Here is a 22,859-nt window from a genome sequence, read left to right on the forward strand (position 1 = left end):
GTTTGAGCCTCATGGCTTTTCACATTCCTTTATCATCTATTTGTGCGGGTACCAGGGCTTGAACTGAAGGCCTGACAATCTTGCTTACTGCTGGTGCTCTACCACTTCAGCCATGCTCTAGCTGACTTTCTGCTATTTAATTGGAGATGAAGTCTCATTCACTTTTCTGCCTAGGCTGGCTTCAAACTACAATCTTTCAGATCTCAGATTCCTACATAGGTAGATTTATAAATGAGCCATCAGCACAGGGCTTCAGTGCTGTTTTCATGAGGTTCCCAAAAAGTGATGTCCTGAGATGCAAACTTAGGACGATATAGCTCAGTGGGAAGATAGGACTGAAAAACAGCTCTGCCAAAAGAGACGGCAAGGCTTGGGAAGGGTACAGAATAGTCTTGAACCAATAAAATTGCAATGAACTCCTTACCTCCATACATAACTGATAGAGGACAAGACAAGCTGTGTGGTTAAAGAGACGATGCCTTTTCCAGTTGAATTCTACAGTACCATCTCTGTGATCATGAGTTACTATATTGGGGAGAGAGAAACAGAAAAGCTATCTCAGAGAAAATACTGTGTGACAAACAGAAAAAGGCATATTATCGTGAAAAACAAAGGACTATGAAATAGAGGGGAGTTCTGGATAAACAAGGAAATTTAAGTGGATTCTGACTATTGTAATGGAATAGGGTAAAGGGGACCAAAAACAAAACAAACAAACAACAACAAAAATATACACACATGGGGCTGGGAAGGTGGCTCAGCAGTAGAGTGTTTGCTTCACATGCATGAGGCCCTGGATTCAATTCCTCAGCACTATATAAACAGAAAAGGCCGGAAGTGGCATTGTGGCGCAAGTGGTAGAACGCTAGCCTTGAGTTGAAGAGCTGAGGGACAGTGCCTAGGCCTAGAGTTCAAGGCCCACGACCAACCCCCCCCCCAAAAAAAAATATACACACACATTTAATTAGTACAACAATCTATAGTCTACATTTTTATTCCTGGGTCTGGAGGTCCCATGTCATATACAACCCTTCTCCAATCTTACCTTTAATTCTTTTCAATTGTTATTATAAAGGTGGTATATAGAGTGGTTATAGTTTCATAAGTCAGGCTGGGAATATGATTTAGTGGTAGAGTGCTAGCCTTGAGCAAAAAAAAAAAAAAAAAAAGAAGTGGTGCTGTGGCTCAAGTGGTTAGTGTTCGCCTTGAGCTAAAGAGCTCAGGGACAGTTCCCAGGCCTTGAGTTCAAGCCCCAGGGCTGGGGGGGGTGGGGGGGTGGGGGAAAGTTATATAAGTCATGTAATGAACACATTTCTTTTTAGACAGTGTTATTCCTTCTCTCCATCTCTCCCAGTTTTTCCTTCCTATCCCACCCACAAGTTAGATAGTTCATTTTCCATTTGTTTACCCTTTGTTCCTCTATTTCTGTGCTTACCTTTGATTTTGTGAAAGATTTCTGGTACAAAAGTCTGAATGGCTTTGAACCTCTCCACCACGAATCCCAGTGTTGGGAACTGGCAGCTGCCATAGCTGATAAGCTGCTCTGCTAGCACCTCAGGAAAAATCTTCTGAAGCCGTAGGGTCTGGAACCTAGTGAAGGCCGCTCCTGGAAAATGAGTGAAGGGAGGAATGAGAAATTAATAGATGATGAAATTAGTTCTAAATGTACTACACAGGTGATGAAAAGGCATATTAGTTGCTTACCAATCCTCAGATCTAGCTCTTGCCTCACATCCACAGCATCGCTCACTCTCTGATCAGGCTCAGTGAGGTTTTCACAGGCCATCCTGACAGCACGGGGTGTAATCTCAGAGAAACGGGCTCTCAACACCTGCAGACTGGGCTTCACTACAGAACATGGTGGGAGAAGGGAGGTTGAAAATAATCAAAGTATACTTTATATATGTATGAAAATGTCATAATGAGCTCTGGTGGCTCATGTATATAATCCTAGCTACTTAGGAGGCTGAGAGCTGATGATCCTGGCTCAAAGCCAACTCAGGCAGGACAGTCCATGAGACTTTTTTTTTGGTTTTTGTTGGTCATGGGGCTTGAACTCTGGCCTGGGTGCTGTCCCTCAGCTCTTCAGCTCAAGGCTAATGTTATATAAACTAGAACCACAGCACCATTTCCAGTTTTCTGGTCATTTACTGGAGATAAAAGTTTCGGGGAGGGGTGGGGAGATGGGAAGGGGAAACAAAGGAGGAGGCAACAATGCTTGATAAGAAATGTACTCATTAGCTCTCCCATGTAATTGTAACCCCTCTGTATGGTATTTTCACAAAAAAAATAAAATAAAAAAACTTCTTATAAAAACATTAAAAAAGGGCTGGGAAGGTGGCTCAGTGGTAGAGCGCTTGCCTTGCATGCATGAGGCCCTGAGTTCGATTCCTCAGCACCACATAAGCAGAAAAAAAAAAGCCATAAGTGGCACTGTGGCTCAAGTGGCAGAGTGCTAGCCTTGAGCTGAAGAGCTGAGGGACAGCGCCCAGGCCCAGAGTTCAGGCCCCAGGACCGGACCAAAAAAAAAATTAAAAAAGAGTTTCAGGGACTTTCCTCACAGCAGCCCTAGGAAGCAAGTCCAATGAGCCTGACATTATAGATGAGGAAGCTGAGGCTCTGGAGGGTTTAATGGTTTGTTCCAGGACACAGGGGATGTGACTTGCAGATGGATTCAGGAGGGGAGCATGTGTGGAGGACCTCTGCCATAGTCACTTGTGTAGACACAGAGAAAAAAAGCTCTATTCTTAAATTAGAAAAGCTCAGCATTAGCAACTTACCAGCCTTGCACACGTGGATAATCTCAAACCCAATGTTTTCACCTTCTCTGTCACAGTCAGTCCAGATCACCAGGGCCTGGCACTGCCGTATCTCTCGTTCTAGAGTTTTCTAAAGTTAACAGGCAAAGAGCAGTGAGAACAGAATCCAGAGCAACTAGTTGACACTTCTACACTAGAGATCTGACAAGGCTTAGTGCTGTTCTTGAAGTGCTCCAGCTTTGTGAAGGAAAAAACGCACTGTTCTTACTCGCACAACTTTCCAGAAATTCAAGTGAGCAGCTAGAGGGAAAAAAAGCAACACTGCTCTTACTGGCACAACCCTCCAGATTCCAAACAGCTAGAGAACTGCAGTTTAATACAATTTCATTAATATGAAACCTACAACTCAGCTACACACTTCTACCTCCAGTGGTTCTGATTATGGGCTGGCTAAAAAAAGTTAACTGCACTAATTATGGTCCTAAGAAAGTTTCCCAGTTATCAGTGAACTGACTCTAGGTGCTAGAAACTAACAATTTACTGTCAATCAACAAGTTAGCCTACCTAGGGATGAGGTAAGGGCTAGAATAATACTTATTTCCTGGGATTTAGTAAAAGCAACTACTATTCACAAAAAAGGCTTTTAGTCCCTTGGATACTTTAATTCAAAAAGCCTCATTTATACATGGGAATAACAAATCCAAGTTCAATGTATGAAAAACAAATCGTGCAGATGGGAATTTGTGAGTGTTCCAACTTCAGTGCCATATCTTCCTACCTTGATGTCTACAAAATTGTCTGGGCAGTACTTTTCAATTTCTGCTTCAAAGAGGACAAGTGGGTTGCAGCTCTGCCTAGAAAATAAAAGCACAAAGAGCCTCAGCTTGCAATATGATGGAGAGCCTTTATAATAATAATAATAATGTTCAGTTCCAGTGTGTTGATTTGTGAACCTCCCACGAAAATAGCAAAAGGAAGCCAAGTATGTGCTTTGAGAGGCTGAGATGGGAGGATTGCTTCAGTTCAGGTTATTTGTTTTTGTTTGATTTTTGTTTTTTCCCAGTCATGGTTCTTGAACTCTGGGCCTGGGCGCTGTCCCTGAGCTCTTCAGCCCAAGGTGAGCACTCTACAACTTGAGCCACAGTGCTACTTCCAGTTTTCTGGTGGTTAATTGAAGATAAAGAGTCTCATAGACTTTTCCTGCCCGGGCTGGCTTTGAACCATGATCTTCAGATCACAGCTTCCTGAGTAGCTAGGATTACAGGTTTGAGGCACTGGTGCCCCGTGAGTTCAGGAATTTGAGGACACACTGGGCAACACCAGAGACCCAACCCTGGCCTCTCACCAAAAACAGAAAGCTGCATACCTGAAATCCCAGCACTTAAGGCTTAGGTAGACAGCAGGATTGGAAATTCAAGGTCAGCCTGGGATATATAGCAAGACCTTGTCTAAAACAACAACAACAACCACCACCACCACCCACCCCCAAATAAAAAATACATGTGTTGGAGGCATGACTCAGTGGTAGAGTGCCTGCTTCGATAAGAACAAGGCCCCAAGAAGTGGAGCTGGGGCTCAAAATGGTAGATCACTATCCTTGAGCAAAAGAGCTCAGGGACAGTGGCCAGGCCCCTGAGTTCAAGCCACATGACCAGCAAAAAATAAAAAGAACAACAAAAAGAACAAGGCCCTAAGTTCAAACTCCAGTTGTGTCAAAAATCAATCATTAACCAAGAACATTTCAACAACAGTGAAAAACAAAAACAAAAAAAAACCCAACCCAGAGGACTAAAAGCAAATTTGTGGAGTTCTATATAATCCACTGTGCACTCTGCCAAGACTTTCTAGAATCCTTTCATACCCATCTGCAAGAACACAAATGTGCAACCTGAAAAGGTCTATTTTGGGAGAACATCTAAAAGTAGTGTTTATTCCAAAGATAGTATAAAGACTTATAATCAGGGCTGGGAAGGTGGCTCAGTGGTAGAGCGCTTGCCTTGCATGCCTGAGGCCCTGGGTTCGATTCCTCAGAACCACATAAGCAAAAAGAAAAAAAAGCCGGAAGTGGCACTGTGGCTCAAGTAGTAGAGCGCTAGCCTTGAGCTGAAGAGCTGAGGGACAGTGCCCAGGCCTGGAGTTCAGGCCCCTCGACCAGACCCTCCCCGCCCCCCCCCCAAAAAAAGACTTATAATCGACCAGATAACCTTGGGTCATTTTAGTATTACTAATGACATGGTAACATCAACATGCCTGTAATACCTTTAACATTTTTCTCAACTTACTATAACTAGAAGTCCTTCACCTACAAATTGTACTCACCATTTTCGAAACTGCATCTGGAAATCATGAGCCAGCAAATGTCCAGAAACCGAGGTCATTACCATGGTAACACTCTGAATAATAACAAAATACAGGTTGTTTGTTTGTTTTTTTTGTTCAGTCATGGGGCCTGAACTCTGGACCTGGGAGCTGTCCCTCAGCAATTCAACTCAAGGCTAGCACTCTACCACTTGAGCCACAGTGCCAGTTCCAGCTTTCTTTTCTGCTTATGTGATGCTGAGGAATCAAACCAGGGCCTTATGCATGCAAGGCTAGCACTCTACCACTGAGCCACCTTCCCAGCCCCCAGGGTTTTGTTTTTGTTTTTGCCAGTCCTGGAGCTTGAACTCAAGGCCTGGGTACTGTCCCTAAGCGGCTTTTGGCTTTTGCTCAAGTCTAACAACTTTACCATTTGAGCCACAGTGCCACTTCCAGCTTTTTCTGTTTATGTGGCACTAAGGAATTGAACCCAGGGCTTCATGCATGCTAGGCAAGCACTCTTATCACTAAGCCACATTCTCAGCCAAGTTACTTCTCTTTAAGTCCAAAACTGAGACTCTTAATTCAGTAACTGAAACTTACTAGCTAGTGCTCTACCAACTGAGTTATACCGTCAACCCCAAGTTACTTTTTGTTTAGATTTTTTTTTTCAAACTGTATTTGTCTTTTCTTTTTGGTACTGGGGATCCAACCTAGGATACTGCACTTGCTAGGCAAGTGCTTTGCCACCGAGCTACATCCTAGCCCCCAAGTTATTTTTTTGGTGTGCCTATCCTAAGACTTGAACTCAGGACCTAGGCATTGTCCCTGAGCTCTTCTTGTGCTCAAGGCTAGTACTCTACTACTTGAGCCAGTGCTTCACTTCCAGCTGTTTAGCAGTTAAATGGAGATGGTCTTATGAACTCTGCTGGCTTCAAACCGTGATGCTCAAATCTTAGCCTCCTCAGTAGCTAGGATTACAGACATGAGCCACTGATGCTGGCAAAATGTGCTTTTGTGTATGTGCCAGTCCTGGGGCTTCAACTCAGGGCTTGGGAGCAGTCTCTGAGCTTCTTTTTCTTAAGGCTAGTATTCTATCACACTTGAGTCGCAGCTCCAATTCGGGCTTTTTTCGTAGTTTAGTGGAAAAAAGTCTCACAGACTTGCCTGTACAGGCTGGCTTAAAACCATGATCCCAGGGTCTTAGCCTTCTGAGTAGCTAGGGATTACAGGTGTAAGACATTGGTGTCCAGCTATAAAATTTTACAGTTATCTTTTTTATCAAATATAACTTTAAAATATATTTTACCAAATCTAACTGTAAAAAAGATAAGAGATCCGGGTGCCGGTGGCTAACACCTGTAATCCTAGCTACTCAGGAGGCTGAGATCGGAGGATTGAGGTTCAGGGCCAGCCTGGGCAGGAAAGTCCGTGAGACTCTTTTTTTTTTTTTTTTTTGGCTGGTTGTGGGGCTTGAACTTGGCCTGGGCACTGTCCCTGTGCTCTTCAGCTCAAGGCAAGCACTATACCACTTGAACCACAGAGCCACTTCTGGTTTTCTAGTGGTTTATTGGAGATAAGAGTCTGACGGATTTTCCTGCCTGGGCTGGCTTTGAACCCAGATCCTCAGATCTCAGCCTCCTGAGTAGCTAGGATTATAGGCCTGAGCCACCCGAGCCCGGCTAAGCCCATGAGACTCTTATCGCTAATGAAACATCAGACAACCAGAAATGGTGCTGTGGCTCAAGTGGTAGAGTGCTCACCCTTGAGCTGAAGAGCTCAGGGACAGTGCCCAGGCCCAGAGATCAAGCCCCCTAACTGACAAAAAAAAAAAAGATAAAAGAAGCCGGGTGCTGGTGGCTTATACCTATAATCCTAGTTACTCAGGAGTCTGAGACTGAGGATCATGATTCAATGCCAGACTGGACAGGGAAGTCCATGAGACTGTTACCTCCAATAAACCACCAGAAAACCAGAAGTAATCCTGTGGCTTAAATGGTAGAGCACTTGCCTTGAGCTGAAGAGCTCAGGGACAGTGCCCAGGCTGAGTTCAAGCCCCACAACCACCACCACCAACAACAAAAAAAGATAAAAGAGAGGAACTTACTAAAGGGAATACAAAATAACACTCCAAAAAGGGGCTAGGAAGGTGGCTTAGTGGTAGTTGTCTTGCCTGAATGAGGCCCTGCCTGGGTTCGATTCCTCAGCACCAGATAAGCAGAAAAAGCCAGAGGTGGCACTGTGGTTCAAGTGGTAGCGGGCTAGCCTTGAGCTGAAGAGCTGAGGGACAGCACCCAGGCCTAGAGTTCAGGCCCTGGGACTGAGAAAAAAAAAAGTTTGTTTGGAAGAAGCAAAGTTAACACCACCACCATTCTAATTCTAGTACTATGATGCTTTTTGTATCATATACGTTACAAAATTATCATTTATGTTACAAATTGTCAATGATATACAATCTTTAGGTTAAAAAAATGGTTACTGAAGACACTGACATATTGTAGGTATGCTGATTCTTCATTACTGTAAAACACAGCAATTTAGGAAGGAATTACAACAGGCAACTATTTGCTTTAGCTACAGCTTCAAACTCAAGGATTAGACACATGGATATGAGAGTACACTTGAGTTTTGTGATGAAAACATTTTAACACTCACCTGGCCACACAGATGATAATCAAATTCATAGATCTTATTGAATTTAGAAAGTCCTTCTCTCTATAAAGCAAACAAAAAACATAATAAATCACACCAAAAATGATACCTCAAATTACCTTGCCTATGTAATTGTAACCCCTCTGTACAGAATTTTCACACACAAAAAAAAAAGATACCTCAACATGCAGATAAGCGAATATTATAAAGGCAACATCTATTTAGTGGCCTGCTAAAACAGAATTACCAAGCAAATACTTGATAGAATCCACAGAATTTTTATGTTGGAGTGAAAACTTCAGATCTATTGATGCAACAAAACAAAACAAAAACTCCACCTCTACTGACGCCAGGCAGCCGTGGCTCATGCCTGTAATACTAGCTATGGGGGAAGCTGAGATCTGAAGCAGCCCAAATAGACAAGTCCATGAGATTCTTATCTCTAGTTACCCACAAAAAAAGCTGGAAGTGGGGCTATGGCTCAAGAGATGAGCAGAAAAGCTCAGAGACAGTGCCCAGGCCTTGAGTTCAAGCTCCAGGACTGTCACATACGCATATTCACACACGCACACACACAGTTTTGGCCACTGTAGAAAACAGTTTGGTAGTTCCCTCAAAAGTTAAACTTAGGTATATGTCTTGACAATTTTACTGCAGAAATTGCACCCCCCCCATTATAAACAAGCATTCAAACAAAAATGTATATTTGTGTGTTTAACCTTGAAAGGAATGTAATAGTAGATGTATGCCATATGGGTGGATTTCAAAAACATGCTAAGTGAAAAAAGTCTGACACAAAAGGCCATGTACTGTATGGCTCCATTCACAGAAAATGGCTGAACAGGCAAATCAACGTGGACAGAAAGCAGACTGGGGAGGGAGAGCGGTTGAGAAGGGGTGAGAGAGGGTGACTGGATGTTTATGGGGTCTCCTTTTGGAGGTTATAAAAATACCTTCTGGAACTAGACAGTGGTAATGTCTGACTAACACAATGAATTGTAAACTTTAATAGTTAAAATGAGGAAACTCATGCATTTTACCATACTCAACCATCCTCATACAATCTGTATCACCCCCCCTTCCTTCCATTGCTTCTCTTAGTTTTTGTTTTTTAATTGTTATTATAAAGATGATGCACAGAGGGGTTACATTATGTCAGGTAATGAGTACATTTCTCTCTTTCTTTTTTTTTGCCCATCCTGGGGCTTTGAACTCTGCGTCTGGACACTGTCCCCGAACTTATTTTGCTCAAGTCTAGTGCTCTACAACTCAAGCCACAGTGCCACTTCTGGCTTTTTCTGAATAGTTTGTTCAAGATAAGACTCAAAGACTTTCCTGCCTGGGCTATCTTTGAATCGTGATCCTCAGATCTCAGCCCCTGAGTAGTTAGGATTACAGGCGTGAGCCACTGGTGCTTGGGAAGTACATTTCTTTTTGGACAGTATCACTCCTTCCCTTGCTCTCTCTCAGTATGCGTCTCTTGTTTTAACTCATTGGCTCCTCTTTCCACCACACTAGACTCCTAATTTCTCATTGGTTTTGATCATGCCATACAGTATCAAAACAATGGGCTGTTTTTTGTTTTGTTTTGGTGTATGCTGGTCCTGGGGCTTCAACAGAGAGCTTGAACAAAGACGCTGTCTTTGAGCTTTTTTGTGCAAAGTAGCTCTACCACTTGAGCCACAGTTCCATTTCTAGCTTTTTTAGTAGTTAATTGGAGATAAGAGTCTCACAGGCTTTCCCACCTAGGCTGGCTTCAAACTATAATCCTCAGATCTTGGCCTCCTATGAGTAGGTTGGATTACAGGCATGAGCCATCTGCACCCAGCTTTGAACTGTTTGTTATACTGTTTCCGTGCCTAGCAAAACTTTCTAAATTCAGTCTAAATGTTTATCCAACCAGTATTTATTAAGAGTGTTCCGATTTTCACTGTATTAGGAGTTAGAATATAGAAATTAATGAAGTAGTCTTTGTTCTTTGAAGTTTAGAGTTCAAGGAGCAATGAAAGAAAGGGAAAAAATAACTGCATAATGCATTACCTAACTGGTAGGGTGTCATGACAGCTAAGGGTCCCTAGTCTAGTGCTGGAAGCATGTGAGGGTAAGCTTCCTTCAAGAAACATTTACAGAGCCCTGAAGAATGAAAGTGTAGTAGAATTTTTTTCAGGAAGCCCAGAGCCCAAGAAGTAGGCAAACTTTGGGATAGGGAGGATGTTCAGTACTGGAGAGAGGTTAAATTCTCAGCTAACACATACCCAATCTTGGCTCCACCAACCCCCTCCCCCACATGCCAGCCCCATCCTAGAGGTCTAGGGTCCCTAGGGATTATAAAGAATAGGCACTTCTGCTCCATTCTGTTTAAAATGTTCCTCTGGGCTGGGGGCAGGGCTCAAGTATTTCAGTGCCTGTTCAGCAAGCAAGGATGAGTACAAATCCCAATTACATGTGTGTGGGGGGCGGGGGTGCCCCATTTTATTATCTATTTACTGGAGAGATTCTTTTTTCTGGAAGTTTTCCCTACGCAGCTGCTGGTGATGGATTCCAGGGGCCTTCCTGGTACATGCTAGCCTAAAGCTCTACCCCTTGAGTTACACTCCCAAGTACCTAGCCCTTCCTTTTTAAAATATTGTTTCTCAGATTGCGTCCGGCTAATTTTGCCTGGCTTGCCTCAAGGTTGGGATCCTCCTGCCTCTTGTCTCCCAAGCATTCATAGCTCAACTGCACTATCCAATTCAACTTTTTTGTTTGTTTGTGTTTGGGACTGGGGATATAAACTCAAGGCCTCACCTTGGTAGGCTGGCACTCTTCCCATACTTGTCTCTCATCCCCAAATCTGACAGTGCTACCAAGAAAAGTAAGGGGCTGTGTCAGAGGATGGAGAACGGTAGGGGACGGATGAATGGAGAGAGCAAAGCTTGAATTTCAAGTTCAAGGAGTTTGGTTAGGGGTTTCCAACCAAACGGAACTTCAGGTCACGAGGCAAGAATATTAAAACAAACTAAACAAACTCCTCCAGAATCGCTCCAGACCCACAGAACAACAGCCAGTGTTCTTCAGCGCTTGGGAGTATCGAACAAGTTTGGGAACATGGCTGCGGGCAAAAATGATCAGAAGTTTTCAGAAAACTGCGGGAGATGCTCAAACTGTATTTGAAAATGCCCAGCGATTCGAGAAAGGCAGTCGAGAGGCCTATTCGCCGACCCCGAAGCGAGGCGGGTAAGGCCTCCGTGCTGTCCCGCTCCGCGGCCCTTGGGGAGCCCAGGTGCTCCGGAACACTTCTTACCCGCCTCATACGACCGTTGGACAGCAGGTCTGCAATGCCCTTGGCCGCGTCGTTCTTCTCAGCCACACAGAGGACTTTCCGAACGCCTCGGAGAGCCACTTCCATGGCGGCGCGGGACAAGACACGGCTTCCAGACCGCTGCAGCCAGGGGAGCGCGAAGCGGGAGACCGGGAAAATCATGCCTAGGCCCGGAGAGGGCAGCCGCTGCTCCCTGGGTGCCCGCGCATGTTGGGAAAGCCAAAACTAGGCTCTTCTGGTAGACACCGTAAGGGAAGTTGAGCCTTCCGGCGGTGCCCGCACTTTTGGTCACTTGCCCGTCAGGACACCAGCCTCACCCGCGCTTCTCCCCGCCGCCGCGGCCACTACGCCACCTCCACCCGCAACTCAACTTACTACTTCCGCCCGCCTTCTCGGACCACTTCCGTAAGGCGAGCTTGCCCCCCCCCCACTCCCCGCAACAACCGTGAACTACAACTCCCAGACTGCCTTGCACTTCCGGAATTCTCACCCAAGCTCGTTTCTTTCCCTTTCCCGCCCCACCACTCCTTTCCTTCAGAGCGGTTGGTTAATCAAACTTATTCTTGGCACCTCTATACTGGGTTGTCCAAGGGGCTCTCTTAAAAGCAATCTTTTTTCTCTTGCTCAGAAGTCTTTTGCTTCCGGGTCACGCGATGCTGACGATCAGGCGTCATGTGATACCAAGATGGCGGCGCCGCGGTAGCTAGCTTTTAGTTGTGGCGTTCAAGGATCCGCGACGGTTTTTCGCCTTCTGGCCGTGGGGGCGGCAACGCTTGGTTGACCCCTGCGGCGGTCCGTCGCTGGTGTTAGACAGCCGATCCGAGCCCAGGCTGTTGCGGTCGCAGTGCGTTCAGGGTAGTGTTGGTGACCTCGCTGTAGTTGCTTTCCACTGGTCGTGCCCGGCGGAAGAAGAGCAGAGCGGCCAGTCTTTTCGGTCGTCTTTGGAGTTGCTGAGAGCTCGGGAGGAGTTACACCTTTGAGGGGCTGCGGAAGTTCGAGTCCTCAGGTGTGTGAGACGCTGCCTAGGATCGCTGGGGGGGCAGAGGCCGCGAGGTTTAAGCTTCCTCCTGCAGAGCCCTGGCCGCGCCGCGTCGATCAGCCCTGCGTTCTTTCCCACTTCCTCTCAATGTTCTCTCCATACATCAGGAAATATGATCAGCGCCCCTGACGTGGTAGCCTTCACCAAAGAAGAGGAGTACGAAGAAGAGGCCTACAATGCACCAGCCCTGCCAGAGGAATACTCCGTGCCGCTCTTCCCCTTTGCCAGCCAGGGAGCCAACCCGTGGTCTAAACTGTCCGGGGCCAAGTTCTCACGGGACTTCATCCTTATTTCTGAGTTCTCTGAGCAGGTGGGACCCCAACCCTTGCTGACCATCCCCAATGACACCAAAGTTTTTGGCACTTTTGATCTCAATTACTTCTCCCTGCGGATCATGTCTGTGGATTACCAGGCTTCCTTTGTGGGCCATCCCCCTGGTTCTGCTTATCCCAAGCTGAACTTCGTGGAGGACTCCAAGGTGGTGCTGGGAGACTCCAAGGAAGGGGCCTTTGCATACGTGCACCACCTTACTCTCTACGACCTGGAGGCCCGTGGCTTTGTGAGGCCTTTTTGCATGGCTTATATTTCAGCAGACCAGCATAAAATTATGCAGCAATTCCAGGAGCTGTCAGCTGAATTTTCAAAAGCATCCGAGTGCTTGAAAACAGGCAACAGGAAGGCATTTGCTGGGGAGCTTGAAAAAAAACTCAAAGACTTGGATTACACCAGGACAGTGTTGCACACAGAAACAGAGATCCAGAAGAAAGCTAATGACAAAGGCTTTTATTCATCCCAGGCAATTGAGAAAGCCAATGAACTGGCCAGTGTGGAGAAATCCATCATTGAACATCAAGATCTGCTGAAGCAGATCCGCTCATACCCTCATCGGAAGGTGAAGGGGTCAGATAAGTTTCTGGATGAGATGGAGCATATCCAGGATCAGGCCAACCAAACATCCACTACCTCTAATCCCGATGAATCTGCTGACTCAGATCTCTATACCTGCAGACCAGCTTACACTCCAAAACTCATCAAAGCAAAGTCCACCAAGTGTTTTGACAAGAAGTTAAAGACCTTGGAGGAGCTCTGTGATACTGAATATTTCACTCAGACTCTGGCCCAGCTTAGCCACATTGAGCACATATTTAGAGGGGACTTGTGCTACCTCTTGACCAGTCAGATTGACAGAGCCCTTCTAAAACAACAGCATGTGACAAACTTTCTCTTTGAAGACTTGGTAGAAGTTGATGATAGGATAGTGGAGAAACAAGAGACTATACCCTCTCAGCCCAGTCAGGACAGGCTGCCTACCAGGACTCTGGAAGAATGCCCAATTCCTAAAGTGTTAATTAGTGTTGGTTCTTACAAGTCCAGTGTGGAGTCTGTGTTAATCAAGATGGAGCAAGAACATGGAGATGAGTACAAGGAAGTAGAGGTGACAGAATCAAGCAGTTTTGACCCCCAGGAAAACCTGGATTACCTGGATATGGATATGAAAGGTAGTATCAGCAGTGGGGAAAGCATTGAGGTTCTGGGCACAGAGAAGTCTAACTCTGTGCTGTCTAAATCTGACAGCCAGGCCAGCCTCACAGTGCCGTTGAGCCCCCAAGTGCTCCGGAGCAAAGCTGTCAGCCACAGGACCATCAGTGAGGACAGTATTGAAGTCCTGAGTACCTGCCCTTCTGAGGCCCTCATCCCGGAAGACTTTAAGGCCAGCTACCCAAGTGCCATTAATGAGGAAGAATCCTATGCAGACAGTGAAGGGGCAATCCACTTCCAAGCAAGCATCCGCCCCTCAGAGTTATGTGAGATCCAGGAGGACAGCTTGGAAAACACTCCTTCTCAAATAGATTCTTCCTGCTGTATTGGGAAGGAGATCGAAGGCCAGCTGGTGTCATTTCCCACTCCAGTCCACACACTCTCTGATGAGGATGGTGTGGTAAGCATCCCCCCACAGCGATTCAGGCAGAAGGACCAGGGGTTCCATGTAGACTTTGCAGCAGAAAACATCAATCCTCACCAAGACAACAGTTGTGAAGTGTTCCCTGCTTCTGAGTTGGACCCAAGCTGCCTTCTGGCTAGTCGTGATGTCAGTAAGACAAGCCTGGACAACTACTCAGATACCACTAGCTACGTGAGCAGTGTAGCATCAACCAGCTCAGACAAGATGCCCTTTGCTCATCCTACCAGCCTATCCTCAGAGAGACACAGAAAGAGGGCTGGCCAGAATGCCTTAAAATTCATCCGCCAGTACCCCTTTGCCCACCCGGCCATCTACTCCCTGCTCAGTGGAAGGACACTTGTGGTCCTGGGGGAAGATGAGACCATAGTCAGGAAGCTTGTGACAGCACTGTCCATCTTTGTTCCCAACCATGGCCGCTGTGCTAAGCCTGTGAAGCACTGGGTCTCCTCCCCTTTGCACATTACGGATTTTCAGAAGTGGAAGCTTATTGGCCTACAGAGGTAACTGGTTTCAGAAGGTGGGGAAGGGCCCCCAGCCAGTTAGAGGTGAGGCAGGATGGTGCCATGTACCCAGAAAAGAGGCTTGGTTTCTAGACAGGGTTCAATACCAACTCACTGTGTTACTTAGGGCAAATCACTCTCCTTTCCTTGCCTGCCAAGGAAAGGTCACAACAGTTGCCAACTTTGGGGTTTCTATGCTCAGCTGAGAGAATTCTTAGGGTGACTTTTAAATATGGGTTCTGTTGGGTGCTGGTAGATCACACCTGTAATCCTTGCTACTCAAAAGGCTGAGATCTGAGGATTGTGGGTCGAAGCCAGCTGGAGCAGGAAAGGCCATGAGATGCTTATCTCTAATTAGCCACCAGAAAGTTCTGGAAGTAGAGCTGTGGCTCAAAGTGGTAGAGGTCTATCCTTGAGCAGATAAGCTCAGGGACAGTGCCCAAGCCCTGAGTTCAAGCCCCACAACTGACAGAAAAAAAAATTCATGGGTTATTAGACTCTATTCCTAAAGATTATGATTCAATTGGTCTGGAGTAAGACATGGATTTTATCTGTTTTATTGTTATTTTGGGGAATGACTAGACTTAGGATCTTTTTTTTTCTTTTCAGTACTGGGGCTTGAATTCAGAACCTGGGCACTGTCCTTTAGCTTTTTTTGATTAAGGCAAGAGTCTCACAGGTTTTCCTGCGTACGCTAGCTTTGAGCTATGATATTTATTTATTTGAGTCCTGAAGCTTGAATGCTGGACCCGGATGCTGTCCTTAAGCTCTTCAACACAAGGCAAGTGCTCTACCACTTGAGCCAAGTGCCCCTTTGAGCTATGATCTTTAGATCTGTCTCTTGAGTAGCTAGGATTACAGGTGTGAGCCACCTGTGCCCGGCTCACATTCTGACTTTCAAATTCATACCAAAGTATGATGAGGATATCACGGTGAGAGAGACAAGAGAGTTCCAGTAGCTTCAACTCTGCTGCTGTTAGCTCTAGAAGTCAGTTTTAGAGAGTGGGTACAAGTAGAGTCAGTGTTGTCTCTGCTCCCCACTTCTGCTTTAATAAGCTTTATCTTTCCAAATACTGTTTCACAGGTCTAGTGTGGGCCTCTCCCAACATGTTGCCCTGTGTTCAGGTCCCTTAGTTTTGACCCTTAGTTTCCTCCTCTGCACCTGCTTTGCTTATTTGTAAAACATGTTCTGTAGTAGCTTGTCCATGAGTTACTTCTCACAGAGGCAGAAAAGGTATGGGGAATTGCTTCCATACTGCAGCTTAGCAGCCATTTGTTCTGACCTGATCTTTTGTGGGTCCCTATATCACTAAGGTCACCATCTCCCATGTCTTCGTGTCTTTTGTGGAATTCAGGGAGCTCACTCTGAGCATCCCTTTATTAGACTTTACGTGGGTGGTGGTGATGGAAGGATCTCAGCAAGTGACATGAGTTTATATCATGACTTGAGTCACTTGTGAAGAATCTACTCTCTACTCCAAGCTATGCTGGTGAGTGCTAGGTCCAGTTATAGAGGTATGTGATCAAGGCTTCTGCTCTGGAAGAGTTCATAGTTCAGGAGAGGATGCAGACAGGTGGCTAGAACATTCCATGCAGGGAACTAGGAGTTCTAACAAAGACCAAGGGAACAACATAGGGACCTGGAGAAGGGCTTAGGTCTTTGGCTGAGTGGTGAGGAGACAAGGTTGCCCATGGTAGAGGAAGCCTAAGTAAAGGAGAAGGCCTGGAAGTTACCATCAGATCAAATGTTCCTTAAGCCCCACAGGGAAACAATCCAGTCCTTGCTTCTTACCTGAAAGAAAGGACTTTCCTGGACTGGTTTTTGCTGCTGTACTTGTGGAACAAGGGGTTGGTATTCCTCACACAGTCTGTTTTCTACCTCCCCCCACCTCTTCTAGCCTTTAATGTTAGACTTTGTAAAAGCTTGAGAATCTGAAAGGCAGTAGGGACAGCTCATCAACCTGTCAGCATGGAATGACTTATCAGGGACCAAGCTGGCCCCATCCAAAGGCCTCCATGAGTTTCCCTCTGTAATAGGTGCCAGATGGCGAAACAGTTTCTGGGCCTTGCTTGTTGAGGGTTTCTAAGTGCGTGGCTAGGCTGAGTTGGTAGACTGACAGTGACTAGTGAATGATATCATGTCCTATGGTGCTTCTGGACAGTGTTTGCCCCTTAGAGGGGAAGAAGGGACCCAGGGAAAGTCTTGAGTTCTAGGGCTGCCCTGTCCTGGCTCATTCAATGGGTCTGTGGATGTTACTTCTCCTTTCTAAGAAAATAGGAGTTAGATCACTGATCATTTGCCAGATATTTATAAGAGCAGCTAAGTGCCAGCTGTTGCCCAGTGCCAGAATTACAAAGCCAGTCAGCTGTAGTGACTCTGGCAATCTCTGGCATTATGCTGCCAGCTTGACCTCTCTTAAGAGTGTTTCCTACACTGCAGACAGAGCTACCATACCTGTCTCATGGTATCAAGTGTCACAAGCCACATGATGGCAAATAGCATATGACAACCTGTTAGACCTGGAGGTAGCCAGGTAGGGCATTAGACCTGGCCCTAGCCAACCAGACATCAGGGGATGGCTCTCACAAGTGACAGCTGAGACCACTTTCCAGACTCCTGAGTGAGAAAAGGTGAATAGCTTCTTTCATTACACTGTCTTCAAACTTTGAGACAATACAAATATTGGCCACAGTGAGCCCAATGTCCTGCAACAGTTGCCAGCCTGCAGGGGTAGGGAGGCCTATGCGATAAACTAATGTTGGGACTACCATCATTTGTTTTTATTTTTGATGGTTGTGGGGCTTGAACTCAGGGTCTGGGGACCTGTTCCTGAGCTCTTTGCTCAAGGCTAGCACTCTACCATTCTGAGCCACAGCTCCACTTCTGATTTACTGGTGGTTAATTGCAGGTAAGAGTTTCATGGGGCCTTGCACCCATGGCTCATGCCTGTAATCCTAGTCAAGAGGCTGAGAGTCATGGTTCAAAGCCAGCCCAGACTATTATCTCCAATTAACCACCAGAAAACTGGAAGTGGCGCTGTGGTTCAAGTGGTAGAGACTAGCCTTGAGCTGAAGAGCTCAGGGACAGTACCCAGACCCAGAGTTCAAGCCTCACAACTACCAACAACAAAAAAAATCTCAGACTTTCGTGATCTTCAGATCTCAGCCTCCTGGGGGCTGGGAAGGTGGCTCAGTGGTGGAGCACTTGCCTTGCATGCCTGAGGCCCTGGGTTTTTACTTATGTGGGGTTTTGCACATAAGCAAAAAGAAAAAAGCCGGAAGTGGTGCTGTGGCTCAAGTGGTAGAGCGTTAGCCTTGAGCTGAAGAGCTGAGGGACAGTGCCCAGGCCCAGAGTTCAGGCCCCATGACCGGACCCCTCCCCCCTCGCCCCCCCCAAAAAAAAGATCTCAGCCTCCTGAGTAGCTAGGATTATAGGCATGAGCCACAACACCTGGCCTCTCATCATTTTAACAACATCAGGGAGAAGTGTCTGGTGTAATAAGATGATTAAAAAACAACAAACAAAGCCGTGTGCTGGTGGCTCATGCCTGTAATCCTAGCTACTCAGGAGGCTGAGATTTGAGGATCACAGTTTAAAGATAGCCCGGGCAGAAAAGTCTGTGAGACTTTTATCTCCAATAAACCACTAGAAAACCGGAAGTGGAGCTGTGGCTTTTGTGATAGAGCGCTTGCCTTGAGCTGAAGAGCACAGGGATAGCGCCCAAGCCCAGAGTTTCAAGCCCCACGACCAGCCAAAAAAAAAAAACAGGAAGGTAAAATATTGTGAGATGACCTTGGTCCCAGTGACAGTCTTCACACAAAATTCAAGTCTAGCTCAAGTCAGAGGTAGGTCATCTGTAAAATCTGTCAGCCATTTGCCAGACAGATCCATAGGGCAATCTCTGTTTCTCTGAGAAAATTATAAGAAGGATTTTGTTTCTTTGCAGTGCTGCAGATGGATCCTAGGGTCTCTTACATTCTAAATAAGTGTTCTGTCTCTGAGCTACACCCCCAGTACTTACAGGGTTTCAAGTAACAATCTGAGAAGGCTGAGCAGGTAGCCTCTTTCCTCTCCCTGGAACATATGCTGCTTTCCTTCCTGGAATGTGCTAGGCAGAAAAGACTCAAATGAAATCAGATTAAGTCCTGAGTCTCTACAATGGAAAAATGAAGTAAAACAGGCATCAGGTTAAGTCCTGAGTCTCTTGAATAGAAAAATGAAGTAAAACAACCAACAGTCAACACACTGGTTGGTGCTGGGCTCCCAAGCAGTAAAAATGATAATAGCACCTATTGAGGGCTAGGTACTATCCTAAAGATGACTCATTTTGTCACTGCAATGACTCCCGGGGGAATGTAACAGTAGAACTATTGTTGCCAATTTATAGATAAAGCTCAGAGGGTAAAGAGTTTGACCAAGAACTCAGCACAGAAGTAGAAGAGCAGAAAAGAATGAAATCAAAAAAGACTGAATGAGTTGACGAGATTCAAAAAAGTCTAGGAGGAGAAAAGGGCATCCAAGGGAGAACAAATAAGTGAGTTGTCTTGGAGCCCCACAAAAGCATGGCCTGCTTCTCCATGGAGAATTCATTCAGGGAAGTAATAGATGAGACTTCAGAGGCCAGCAGTAGTCAGATTGCACAGGTCCCTTGTAGGCCATGTTAAGGTGTTTGAATGTTGTAAGGGGTCCCTTTGAAGATTCTGATCATCAGATTGGCCTTCCAGGAACAAATGCATGTGGGTGGAAGCTGGCCTGGGCACAGTGAGCTTTGTGCCCCAAGAATCTGCCTCCATCTTCTTATCCCAGCCCTTCCTCTGACCATGGCCTATTTGTTTCAGAGTGGCCTCCCCTGCCAGTGCTGGTACTCTCCATGCCCTGAGCCGCTACAGCCGCTACACAAGTATCCTGGACCTGGACAACAAAACCCTGCGCTGCCCCTTGTACAGGGGCACGCTGGTTCCCCGCCTGGCCGACCACCGCACTCAGATCAAGCGGGGCAGCACCTACTACCTGCATGTCCAGAGCATGCTCACCCAGCTCTGTTCTAAGGCCTTCCTTTATACCTTCTGCCACCACCTGCACCTGCCTGCCCATGAGAAGGAGACACAGGAAGTGGTGGCCAGCCGCCAGGCCAGCTTTCTGAAACTGAACTTGGGCCTGGTGAACGAGGATGTCAGGGTAGTCCAGTACTTGGCTGAGCTGTTGAAACTGCACTACATGCAGGAATCTCCTGGTACTGGCCACCCCCTCCTCAGGTTTGACTATGTCCCCAGCTTTTTGTATAAAATCTGAGGTCAGTCCCAGCCACTGTGACTAAGACCTGTGACTCAGGGTATGGGGAGAGGAGAGATGGCATGACTATAAATGGTTGCCTGAACTATACTATTGAACCTCCTGGTTTCACCAGCAGAAATAAGTGGCAGCCATGGTTCCTGAGCAGAGGTAGAGCCTAGTTCTATGGAGGTGGTCTGCAAGGACAGTAACAGATGCCCTTGACTCTCTGGTGAAGAGTGGCCCCTGGATAGAGGTGTCTTTGGCATTCTGAGGACTGGGCAGGAAGAGAAACCTCCCTCAACTTTCAGGGCTGGAAAAAGTTAGAATGGCTAGGAGACCTTGGCCACATTCAGCATCACTAGATTCAAGTACCAGGGAAACAGCCAGTTAGCTGGGATGTGATAGAATACAGGACAGACCAGCCACTGCCTCATTTTGACCCCACTGTGGACCTTTACTTGGCTTCCTGGAGCTCACTGTCTCAGGGGGAGATCCTGAACAAGATGAAGGGAGAGAGCTCTGGGTGGCTGGAGAATGGGAGATACACATTTTGGGCTCCAGGTCTGCAGAGCATACGTGTGGCCTTTTGTCCTGCCCTCACATCCATCTGGGAAGAAAGTGTATATGAGTAGCTCTTGGAGGCTGATATGAAGCAGGGCCCAGAAGACCACAGCCAGTGTGAGGACCCCTGAGAGCTGCAGACAGAACAGACCACAAGGCCATCACCACTGTGTAAGACTCAATGCACCAGCAGCTCTCCTGGGACCACCCATTGGCTCTTCCTACCCAGACTGTGTGAGTACTGACATCCCTGGGAAGCAGAGGTTGTACTCTATAGTTGCCACCCAATGGCAACCTGCAACCACTTTACTACCTCTCATGAGGTCTGTGGGCTCTGCAAAGGCCCAGGTCTGTTCAGCTAGCTGAGGTGGGTGGTCACTCTGGCTGGACCAGCTCCTGTGTGGCTCTCCTTGTGGACTTCCTCTGGAATGTTTCGCACACCTGTCTCCACAGCTCACAATGTCCCACTCCCGGCAGTCAGGACTGCTCCTTATACAGCTTCCTGACCCTGCTGCCACTCATGCGATAGAAGGCTTCTCACAACCTTGAAAACGTCAGACCTTCTATAAAGCTGTTCTTTTTTCCCTAAGTAAGGGAAACTGAGGATTACTGCTGCTCTTTTGATTTGTTCCATCAAAATTGTGGTACGCTGGACCCAAGTCAGCCCTGTACACACATCGCATTTGTCGGGCACTGTGATCCCGCACTTTAATACTGGTGCCAAGGTCTACTCCCCCGTCATCTGTGTATGTCCCCGAGTTCTGTCATAGGGAGCCATTTTTGCTTCTTTACCTGCCTGGGTCTTTGGCACAGGGATGTGGCCTGCTGGTTCTTATCATTGATTTCAGGTCTCATCGCTGTTCTGTGGGCAGGTGTGTTGAGGCTGTGACGGAGAGCTGGTGGGAGATGTCACTGTCCCTGTATCAGTTTTCTGTCCCTACAGTTGTTACACGTGTTGATACCTTTGGCAGTTTCTGGTATCTGCTATCTTCTCATGGGCTCCCTTGTCTGCTGCTACGAAACTCCTAGTGTTTTTAGATGTCGCTTTGCTTTCTAGTTGGGTGACTAAGTGCCATCTCCTCAGGTCTTTGAACATGAGACATTTATCGTGAAGGGAAGGAAAGTCTGGAATCCAAGTCAGCTTCTTGTGTCACACCAGCATGGAAACTCAACACTGTGCTCACCTGATAAAAGGCAGGCATGGGCTTCGGGTAGGTGCCAAACTGCAGCCACACTTGGCCTTCTAGAAGCTAAAGCCATGTACTAGTGTTAAGTGGAAGGCCACCTGCTGGTATTTGCTCCATGTTCCACCTCCAAAGGTGGCTCTGAGGACAAAGCAAGAGACTAGGGCTGGGAAAGTGGCTCATGGTAGAGCGCTTGCCTTGCATGCCTGAGGCCTTGGGTTCGATTCCTCAGCACTACATAAGCAAAAAGAAGCCGGAAGTGGCCCTGTAGCTTCAAGTGGTAGAGTGCTAGCCTTGAGCTGAAGAGCTGAGGGACAATGCCCAGGCCCAGAGTTCAGGTCCCACGATCGGACCCCCCTCCCCCACCCCAACAACAACAAAAAAAGCAAGAGACTAGGAGAATAGACACAAGAGTGGGCAATCCCCTGTGGCAGCCACAAAAATGGCAAAAGGGGTGCTGTCCCTTGAAGTGGTTCATTAAATAAAGATGGTTTCACCAACTTGGGGTTGAACCCAAGACTTAAGATTCCACATGGCAATTTCAAAGAATTACTTGGTGTAAAACATGCTTCCTTTTGGAGGCATCTGGACTGAGTCATAGCTTGAGAAGTAGTTAATACTGGATGTTCTGCCCCTTCCTTAGCCCTTCTGCTTTGCAAGACTGGAACTTTTTAGAAGACACATTCATATACCCTGATGGTGCAGAGACCTATGCAATGGGACTCACCTCTTCAAGAGTTTCCATTTGAAGTAGTCCTCTAGTGACAGACTAATAATTTAACACTTCCCACAATGGAGATGACATCAGTGTCTCATTACTTCTTTAGTCCTATTCCTTTGAGGGTCCTGATAGTCTGAGGCATTTCAATTTAACCTCCAGTTTCTCATTTCCCTCTCCTAGATTAAGAACACTAGGTCAGGCTGGCAGTGTGCACTAATAACATTCAGAAGCTCCACTGATGAGGTTAGCATGCAGTCCTGTGGCCGCTGATAGCACCTGGGGTGGGCAAGGCACTCTGGTCTGAGCTGCTGTCTCCTACTTTATGTTTCCCCAAGAACCTTGCCCTTTGGATTTCAGAAGTTAGGAATCTTTCATAATTTATAGCAGTTTAAGGTACATTGCCTCGGAATTTGGAAACAGACTGATAAATATCATTCCCCTCTCCTAATTTTAATTTTTTTGTTTCAGGTCAGTTGCTGTACTTAAAAGTACAGCAGATAACTGTACATTTAAAATCTACAGTAAGGGCTGGGAAGGTGGCTCAGTGGTACAGCGCTTGCCTTGCATGCCTGAGGCCCTGGGTTCGATTCCTCAGCACCACATAAG

At 46.6% G+C, this 22,859-nt stretch overlaps 2 protein-coding genes across 3 annotated transcripts in view; one reads left to right on the forward strand and one right to left on the reverse strand.

The window, feature by feature from the left end:
* Top3a (topoisomerase (DNA) III alpha) overlaps window positions 1–11,368 on the reverse strand; it is a 32,520-nt gene extending 21,152 nt beyond the window's left edge. Inside the window, exons 1-8 of the mRNA XM_013016557.1 lie at window positions 10,993–11,368; window positions 7,713–7,772; window positions 5,079–5,152; window positions 3,538–3,613; window positions 2,781–2,889; window positions 1,705–1,848; window positions 1,436–1,606; window positions 425–525 (exon numbers count right to left, since the gene is read on the reverse strand). Coding sequence (XP_012872011.1) covers window positions 425–525; window positions 1,436–1,606; window positions 1,705–1,848; window positions 2,781–2,889; window positions 3,538–3,613; window positions 5,079–5,152; window positions 7,713–7,772; window positions 10,993–11,172 — 915 coding nt within the window. The 5' untranslated portion in view covers window positions 11,173–11,368. The remainder of the gene's footprint in view (window positions 1–424; window positions 526–1,435; window positions 1,607–1,704; window positions 1,849–2,780; window positions 2,890–3,537; window positions 3,614–5,078; window positions 5,153–7,712; window positions 7,773–10,992) is intronic.
* A 331-nt stretch (window positions 11,369–11,699) lies between these two features.
* On the forward strand, window positions 11,700–20,425 carry Smcr8 (Smith-Magenis syndrome chromosome region, candidate 8). 2 transcript variants are annotated; one of them, XM_013016515.1, is made up of 3 exons: window positions 11,707–12,016; window positions 12,157–14,512; window positions 19,352–20,425. In XM_013016515.1, the coding sequence occupies exons 2-3, from the start codon at window positions 12,162–12,164 to the stop codon at window positions 19,803–19,805; spliced, it is 2,805 nt and encodes a 934-aa protein (XP_012871969.1). In that variant the 5' UTR covers window positions 11,707–12,016; window positions 12,157–12,161; the 3' UTR covers window positions 19,806–20,425. The 2 variants fall into 2 exon arrangements, with proteins under 2 accessions (XP_012871968.1, XP_012871969.1); XM_013016514.1 differs by having other exon boundaries at window positions 11,700–14,512; window positions 19,352–19,817.
* Window positions 20,426–22,859: the final 2,434 nt, after the last annotated feature.

The sequence above is a fragment of the Dipodomys ordii genome, unplaced genomic scaffold, assembly GCF_000151885.1.
Source record: "Dipodomys ordii isolate 6190 unplaced genomic scaffold, Dord_2.0 Scaffold31, whole genome shotgun sequence".
NCBI lineage: Eukaryota > Metazoa > Chordata > Mammalia > Rodentia > Heteromyidae > Dipodomys > Dipodomys ordii.